Source organism: Lupinus angustifolius, chromosome LG09, assembly GCF_001865875.1.
Source record: "Lupinus angustifolius cultivar Tanjil chromosome LG09, LupAngTanjil_v1.0, whole genome shotgun sequence".
Lineage (NCBI taxonomy): Eukaryota > Viridiplantae > Streptophyta > Magnoliopsida > Fabales > Fabaceae > Lupinus > Lupinus angustifolius.
Window position 1 is genome coordinate 3677023 of NC_032017.1, and position 9307 is coordinate 3686329.

Consider the following 9307-nt stretch of genomic DNA (forward strand, 5'->3'; position numbering starts at 1 on the left):
TACAAATATCATAATTTTAGAGTCGGTATCTATCACATAATTATCTCATGATACAAATAAATATTTTATACTCATAACAAATGATTTCTCTATGAATTTTTTACTAATTGGGCTTCAAGGCTACTACCATTTTATTGGGCTTTTAATCAAAACCTTTTACAACAACAAAAAATATCGCGACCGCCATATATATGAACAAAACCCTAATCCATAACTGTGCTTGGCGGCACCATTTTTTCAGTTACATCTTCAATTTGTTTCTCTCTGCATCACAACAAAGCAAAAGCAACAATGGCGAAGAAGAGAGAGAGAAGCGTGAACATATCTGGAAAACCGAAGCACTCACTTGACGTTAATCGGAGCAATGACTCGAGCAAGAAGGAGTCTCGCTCCGCCTCCACCGTCCGCCGCCTTAAGATGTACAAAACTCGACCGGTTCGTGACCGTAAGGGGAAAGTGCTCAGCCATGATCTTCAGTCTAAGGAGCTTCCTTCAACTAGGATTCAACCTGATCGTAGATGGTTCGGTTAGTTTACGCCAACAATTTTATCACTGTTTATTGAGATTATTGTTTAGTTAAATTTCGTTTTATTTGTGCTGTTTATGATTTTAATTATATATTATTTTAATTAAAACAACTTAAGGAGATAGATGTTAGTCCAATTTCTAGAGGCCAAGACGGTAAAAAAAAGCATAGATGAAGTGATTGTTTTGTTAATAGACATGATTTATAGTAGAGTGTTATGGCGTTGTTTGATACATGTAGCTAAGTGGGACTAAGATTTGCTTGTTTGTTGTTGTTGTTGTTTTTAGTTACGCATTTCAAAAACCTTATGCATAGCTTATTTGAGTTGATGAACAGATCATTTTCATTGAGTAGCTTGTTATCTTCGTATAAGCACTTTTTAACTTGTAATAACATTCCTGGAAGCTGTTTTAGCTTAGGTCAACAACCTCCGATAAGCTTTAGGAATATGTTTATTTTTGGTTGTTGTGAAAAAAGCTTAACTTATTGAATAAATACCTCATTGTTTTTTACCCCAAGGGTGCAGTAAATCAAATCAAACACAAAATAATCTGTTTCCAATTTTTTCGTTTTTTGTTTGTTGAAATATTAGATATGAAATGTGTGGAAGAAGGAATTGGATTGATAGAAGGAATTGAATTGGATTGAGATAAATACAGAATAAGCTTATTCAAACACAAAATAAGCAGTTTTTAATTAATTATTAGTCTTGTTTGGAATTATTAGAATGAAATGTGTTGAAGATGAAATTGGATTGAGATTATGTTGTATTCACTTTTCCTATGCTGATCATAATACAAAAGAAGCTAATTCTGACACAATATTTTTTGTATCAGTGTTGTTTTTTAATTTGAATTATTACATATGAAATGTATGAAAGATGGACTCGGATTGAGATTTTGTTTTGTTGACCTATTTTTTGGTTGCATAAAGGATAGTGGACACTGAGGTTGTGAATTAGCAGGAGCTGTTTTGAACACAAAAAGCTTTTTTAATTAATTTCTAGTGATGTTTTTTGTTTGAACTATTCCATATGATATGCATGGAAAATGGAATTTGATTGAGATTTTGTTGTGTGATTGACATTTTTTTATGCCTAATGGATAGGGAACACAAGGGTTGTAAACCAGAAGGAGCTTGAGTTTTTCCGGGAAGAGTTGCAGACCCGAATGTCTAATAATTATAATGTTATTTTGAAGCAGAAGAAACTGCCATTGTCACTCCTCAATGATCGTCAAAAGGTTTGTTAAATATGCTTAATTGTCGCAAGCATTTTTATTGTTGGTGAATGAATATTATGCTTTAAAAATGCTGATATATGTGTTTTGAATTTAGCAATCAAGGGTTCACCTTCTTGATAGAGAGCCTTTCACAGATGCATTTGGGCCTAAAACTAAAAGAAAACGCCCAACCCTCTTGGCAGCTGATTATGAGTCCTTAGTTCAGAAAGCTGATGGTTCTCAAGGTAAAAACAATGTTTTCTCCCTCATTTAGAGGAGTGGATGCTTAATTGCTGTGTAGTTGTCATTAAGTGCTTAACAAATTTTCATTGATCTAATTTATCTCCTTAGAAGGTGTTTGGTCTAACTTATTTAATAAAATAGCTTTTATCTGCATACAATGCTGTGTCTGTTGTTTAAGAATGTTTGACAACTATTACGCAAAGTAATTTAGTTGTTTTCAGCTTAGGAAACTGCTTTTTTATGCCAGGGATTAATATTATTGTCACTCAATTCTTTCTTCCCATATATCCCAACCAAATTAAGTACTGAACAAATTTTCTTACTTCATCCAAAAATCTGCATACTTATTTTCATGATTTACTATGTAAAGGCAGTTTTTTTATCCAACCCAAACGGTAAAGATAATCTCAATAATAGTTGGATAGATTCAGCTTGTAATTGAATAATTATAACTGATCATAAACATCAATATAATATAATTTTTGTAGCTAATACAAAGCACACACTTAATTGAAACTTAAGAATACCCTTTTTTGTTTCATTTGTGCTCGTGTTTGATTTACAGGTATGGTCATTTCTTCTATCAAATAATGTTGAACTTAATCTTATTTTTTCCTACATTACTTTCCAGAGGCCTTTGAACAGAAGTATGATGCTAGTGCATCTTCAGAAGCTAATGAAGGAGATGGTTTTAGAGATTTAGTGCGGCATACAATGTTTGAAAAAGGTCAAAGTAAACGCATATGGGGTGAGCTCTACAAAGTGATAGATTCTTCAGATGTTGTTGTCCAGGTAGAGTCTCAATTTGTTGATAGTTTTTCGATTATAGCATGTCTACGTTGACTGATTCTAACGTGTCTGTTGTAGTGCAGATTTATTGATTTTAATTTCGAATATTTTATGCATCCTAATACAGGTTCTAGATGCAAGGGACCCACAAGGAACAAGATGTTATCATTTAGAAAAACATTTGAAGGAAAACTGCACGCACAAGCACATGGTGCTTTTACTGAACAAGGTTATTCCATCAAAATTTATTGTTTGCATTATTCTAAAACGTCACGAGATATCTGAAGTCATTACATAATATATAAAACATTTAAATCCTCATGTCTTTCAGTGTGATCTAATTCCTGCTTGGGCAACAAAAGGATGGCTTAGAGTTTTGTCAAAAGAATACCCAACTCTGGCATTCCATGCAAGCATAAACAAGTCCTTTGGAAAGGTATTTCCAATTCATATGCATGACTTAATCTTCATTTAATCTGTTCAGTTGATCTACAACAAAACTTCAATTTACAACAAAATTATGATCAGAGGTTGGAGAGTACATGCCTTCCTTTCGTCTCAAATAACCATTTCCTTATATATAGTTATCAGTTATTTTCTTATTGGTCTTTGTTGTGCATAGGGTTCACTTCTATCAATTCTGAGGCAATTTGCTCGATTGAAAAGTGATAAACAAGCAATATCTGTTGGATTTGTTGGATATCCAAATGTTGGGAAGTCATCAGTGATCAATACATTGCGTACAAAGAATGTAATGGTTCTTTCTCCTTGACTGCTTCTGATTTCCTTCTTGATCTATTAAAGTAGTTTAATTTGAAATTGATGAAAACAAAAAGCACAGATGTTTGTTAACTTGTAGTATCGTGGAATGAACATCTGAACTTGTTAATTGGCATGTAGACATTGGTCTGCAAGATTCATTGAATAAGCAGTTGAACATGTTAATTGATGTGCCCACTTACTGTTTCATAGGTGTGCAAGGTTGCTCCAATTCCTGGGGAAACGAAAGTCTGGCAGTATATTACTCTTACAAAGAGGATCTTTTTGATTGATTGTCCTGGTGTTGTCTACCACAACAAAGACACTGAAACAGATGTTGTGCTAAAGGGTGTGGTAGGTTTCCTCCTGATTTCCCTTCTTTTGATTGTCATGTTCATTTTAATAAAGATTATTTTGTGAAACTGTTCTAAATGTTGATTTGTGTAGAGTGCTTTTCTTTTTGGCTATGCAAATGAAAAGAATACTATTATTTGAGGATATTTTGTGTAAAACCATAAACCATTCAACCTGATTGTCTACTGGGATGTCATCTCTTTTGTGTAAAACCATAAACCATTAAACCTGAATGTAACATGTATCGCCCGTTCGGATGTTATGTAACCCAGGGACAGATGTGCTAAGTGTATTATTAAATAGCATTCATGCCCAGAAAATATGATCGTAACCAACATTACTCTCCCTTGTGCTGTTTTCTCGTAACCTCAGAATGGTGACTATTTGTTATTGATGTGTAAATAGAGTGTTGAATGTTGTGCTAGCCTATCAACATGGCATCTCCTGAACAATCATCATACATGTGTTGGGTTATGTTATTATATCATATATTGTGATAACCAGTACTTTTGAAGTTTTGCCTGTGATTATGAAACCACTCTCTTTTCTTAAGTGAGGTAAAAAACCAAGTGGATTAAGTTTTCTTTATCTTCATTTTTAAAAATGTTTCTTGTTGTGGTTGTCTAATGGATTTTGATAATTTACTACTCTGCTTGCTTATGGTGCTAGAAGGACATGTGGCATTTAGTTTTGCATATTGCACATTAGTGAGTATTTGTCTATGTGTATATATATTAGAGTTGGGGTAAAGACTCGATTTATTTCCAGGTACGTGTGACAAACTTGCAAGATGCTGCAGACCATATAGGTGAGGTTTTGAAACGTGTGAAGAAGCAGCACTTGGAAAGAGCATACAAAATAAAAGAGTGGTATGGTTCTTCTTCTTCTGAACTTAACTGTGACAATTTAGATCTTGCGAAGTGTGTCTTCCTTTTGTATGTTTTGTCTTTGTTGAAATCAGCCTAAGTTATTTTTTATTATAAAATCAACCTAAGTTATGTGCTCAACCTTTGGCAATGAAGGTATCTGATTCTGTGCTATTTTAGACTTGTAGTTGATAGAGAACACATGTAAACTTTTTAGTCTATCGAACATAACAGAATTAGATTAAAGATGAAGCTATTATATCTGACCGGCGACATTTTGATTCTGTGGATCTGAATCTTCATAAAATGTTAACATTTTTATCTGCATGTCATGTTTTTAGATTATTTTTTTGCCTTTCTCATAGTTCTAGTCTCTAGCACGAATTGCACACAATAAGGTGGGTAAGAAATAATCAATCTTCATGTGGCTATTATATGTATCTATTCACCTTGATTTGCTTTCCTGTATGTTATTTTAGTTTATTTACAAAACTATTGGTTTTCATTTCAATATCTTTTGTTGTCCTCAGGGAAGATGATACCGACTTCCTAGTCCAGCTTTGCAAATCAAGTGGCAAACTTCTTAGGGTATTCTTCTTAAGTTGAACTAGACTTACTTTTATATTAGAAGTTATTTCATTATAACATTGTTATTTGTTGGTGAAGCGAGCTTCCCTATAGACAAGTTCCTTTTTGTGAGTTTTCTTCTATACGCTGGGGATATCAATTCTGTCCCACAGACATTAGTATGACTGTTACTTGTAATGGCTATTTCCAGGGTGGTGAGCCCGACCTGATGACCGCAGCAAAGATGATACTTCATGACTGGCAGAGGGGTCGTATTCCCTTTTTTGTTCCACCTCCACGTCTGGATGACCTGTCTGAGGGACCTAAAGTCAATGGTTTGGACATTGATGAAACAGTCGATAGCAAGCAGGCATCGGCAGCTATTAAAGCCATTGAGAATGTTCTTTCATTCCAACAGCAAGGAAGTTTGCCTGTTCAAAAGGACTTGTATAGCGAGAACGAGTTGAAGGGTGAAACTGCTGACCAACTTCCAAACACGGTCGATAATACATATGAAGAAATTCAGGCATCCGATAGTGACACATCGGAGCAGGACCTAACCACAGAGATTCCATCTGATACTCCTCTTTCTGCATAGCTGCTCCCCACAAGTGATTCATAAGTTTCAATACAGGCATAGCCATTGTGGAGTTCTGGTACTTAAATTGTAGGTTGGCCTTGAAGACCTTCGAACAAAACCTTTCATTTCTCGCACCATTTCTTCTCGTGGCTACTTCCATTTTGGGACTTCATCTATCTCACAACATGCTTGTCAAATTGCGCATCAATTTTGATGTACTTGAAGCTTGAGGGAAAGGTCATTGCTTTATGGAAATAACAAGAACAGAGGATTTTGGTTTGTTTCTTTTGAGCTTTAGTATTATTAGTGACAGTTTTTTTGGTAAGAAGTTTGAGCGATATAGTTTACATTATGGTGGAAACTTTGTTTTATGTAGTTGCAAATTTACTTTCTAAGTTGGACGAGGTTATATGCATTATGCAATAATTTCTTATCTCTTTTTTCATTATTTTTATTTCACCATTCTATTATACACATGTCATTCTTATCTCGTATTCTCATGCAATACTTTTCTTATTTTACCATTCTTATTTAGTACGTTGTGTGAAATTGGACGAATGGTCGTAGAGTTAATCCATTGCCTATTCTTTAACTTTAGTTAAATAAATCAAATTAATTATTAAAAAAATAGTAAATTTGCTTTCTGTCTCTAGTTTCAATTGTTGAAGCTCTGAATAACACCATTGAAGAAAAACCAATGCACAACACAAGGCTTAATTGAAAGAGAGGTTGCATATAGACACTACTCTTCTTGAGCATCTTCAAGTACAAGATACTACTGTTACTGACTATTCAGTTGAAAACTTGCACAACTTGATTGATGGCCATATTGCCATATTGGTATCTACCTTGAACCATATGAAATGGAAATTCAAAAAGTCTACTTTTGTCATTTCTCCTATTAAATCCTCATACCCACAAAAAAGTGACATGTCATTTGTAAACCAACTAATCATTAATAAATCATGAAGTCCACTATTGAGTTAGTCTTCTTAGAATAAAATTGGTTTGAACTACTCACTATCCGTATATGTCAATTTATTGTAGATAGTAAAATTTGTAGAATGATTTAGTAGAAGAATATATCATTTTTTATAAAAAAACAACAACCTTCTATCTTCTTCGCTATTCCTATCATATCAAACTTTGAGCCACATTTCTTTCATATTTACACTCTTCCTTCGCAAACTAAAAAATGGAAACTTAAACCATTCCTTAATTTTTTTTTTTTGGAAAACATAAAAGATCTTATATTTTTTATGTACATGTTCCTATTATATTCCTTCCAATCCAGATATCCCTTCCTTCAAAATCCAATTCCTTCTCAGTATCTCAACCAAACATTCAATTCAGTGCTTCATCTTATTTCACTCCCATTGACTTTATCAAGCCATGAAAGAATGGTATGATAGGATCATGAAAAGTGATTTTTTGTTTAAACTCTTTTTTGCTTTTTGAAATGTTGAAGTTGATGGGCTTACAGTTTGAAGTGTTTGGGTGTTAATAAGGATTGCATGATTCAATCCAACCCAAAATAATTGAACTTAATTTGTTTTAACTGTTGAACCCAACTTGTTATTTACTGGATTGGACTCAAGGCCTAAAAATGACGTCACCTACCTAATTCTTCTAAAAATAAGAAATGATAAAATCGAAACTTTACTGACCCATAGTTGTGATGAGTTTTCCTTATAATATGGGGTTATAAATTCTACTATGGTTTATGGTTTGCATCTCACTAGTGCTTTATGATTTTTGTTTGAGTATTTCCTCACCCTTTGATGAAGAACTAGTTCATTGTGATATGTATGACCGTCCTTTTTAACAAATGTAGTTCTCACAAGGTAAATTATTGATTTTTTAGTTATCTTAGGGATCTAGCAGGGCTTACGCTAGGGGTTAGCAGGACTCAACCCTATCCGCCCTGACTTGGTCCGATGTGATCAGTCTTGAATAGGGTGGGCCTTATCAAGTACAAGATGGGTTCAGGTTTAAAAATTAGATATAATGAATATTTTATGTTGGATATGGGACAAGCAAGATCCAACTCATAGTAGTCCATTGTTACCAAATTTTTCATGTATGTGTTTCTTTTAACTATGTATAGGATAATGACATTCTTTGGTTCAAAATATCATTCGTTTTTTATTTTTTTTAGTATATACATATGATTAACAATATATACATTTAAGAATGAGTGATTGCCCTTTTATGATCCTTCTTGTCTAACATGAGAACGGGTAGCTAATGCGTTCAGCTTTTTTTTGAACAAGGTTCTATGGTCGGTCTGCGACTTCCGGGTGTCGAAGGCCTCCTTGGGGTGATCTCGTAGTTCCTACGGGGTGGAGACGCATCAAAAACTAAATCACAAGCTTCTGATAAAAACAAGCACTTCTATTAAGATTTTTAATATGAATCCCCATACGTTTTGTAGAGATATAAGGTGTCATTCTAGGATTTTATTTCCTAGTATCATGGCCAAAATGTACTCTCACTTGCATAATCTCTTTCAAAGTTATATTCTAATATCTTTTTGTCATTTAGGAAAGAAAAGAACTTAAATCAAAATACTTAATAACATGACAATACATTTATACAAAACTTTTTCCTCGAGCACACGAAATTGAGCCGTAGTCAGTCAAGTGAAATCCAATCTACAAAAAAGTTTGATCTATGGACAACATTGTTGTGGTAAAGGCTGTAATGCCAGAGTAATCATTACCACAAGGCATAGAGGGGGAGGTCATAAGTGTCTATACTGTAAAATCGATTTTCGGCGGAATGAAAATGACACATATTATAGAATCGTAGCCATAGAATACAACCCTAATTGAAATGCATACATTTGTCTCATACACTATGGGGATGGTGAGAAAAGATATATTTTACACCCAGAGGGGCTATCATTGGATATACCAAATAATATGGAGAAAACTTTATCTAAAAGAGGCACACATCATACTTAATCAGATCTATAGTCGGGTTCAAGTTCAAAAGCTAATCTTGTTGACATTCATGATCTAGTTAACTTTGAGTCTAGAACCGAGTCCAAGTTAAAAAAAAAATGGTCCAATCAATATTTAAAAATAAGAGACAAACCTTATCTAACTCAACACAACGACACATAATCGCATATAACCATGCCATGTAACACTTTTTTAATGCACAACTCTTGTCTTATTTGTGGAAATGACATTTCCTTTACCACATAAAAATAAAAATGTGACATGGTTACTTCAAGAACAACATCCAAAATGAAAATATAGGAAATTTTAATGACAAACATTAATAAATAAAATAAATAAATTAGGGACTAAACAAAAACAAAGTAATGATTACGTTACACCACGAAGCACTAGATCAAAACACTACTCCTTGTTGCAAAAAAACCAATAACCACTCT

At 33.7% G+C, this 9307-nt stretch overlaps 1 protein-coding gene across 1 annotated transcript; it reads left to right on the forward strand.

Moving 5' to 3' along the window:
* Positions 202 to 6343, forward strand: LOC109356961 (nuclear/nucleolar GTPase 2-like). The gene is made up of 11 exons (XM_019600618.1): positions 202 to 526; positions 1634 to 1767; positions 1862 to 1991; positions 2621 to 2781; positions 2906 to 3007; positions 3110 to 3214; positions 3401 to 3529; positions 3751 to 3891; positions 4660 to 4760; positions 5288 to 5345; positions 5536 to 6343. The coding sequence occupies exons 1-11, from the start codon at positions 292 to 294 to the stop codon at positions 5920 to 5922; spliced, it is 1683 nt and encodes a 560-aa protein (XP_019456163.1). The 5' UTR covers positions 202 to 291; the 3' UTR covers positions 5923 to 6343.

Excerpts from the sequence above, each read along its gene's own strand:
- LOC109356961 (XM_019600618.1), top strand. The coding sequence starts at position 292 with ATGGCGAAGAAGAGAGAGAGAAGCGTGAACATATCTGGAAAACCGAAG. Across the intron at positions 527-1,633 it reads ACCTGATCGTAGATGGTTCG|GGAACACAAGGGTTGTAAAC; the intron begins GTTAGTTTACGC and ends CCTAATGGATAG. Across the intron at positions 2,782-2,905 it reads CTTCAGATGTTGTTGTCCAG|GTTCTAGATGCAAGGGACCC; the intron begins GTAGAGTCTCAA and ends ATCCTAATACAG.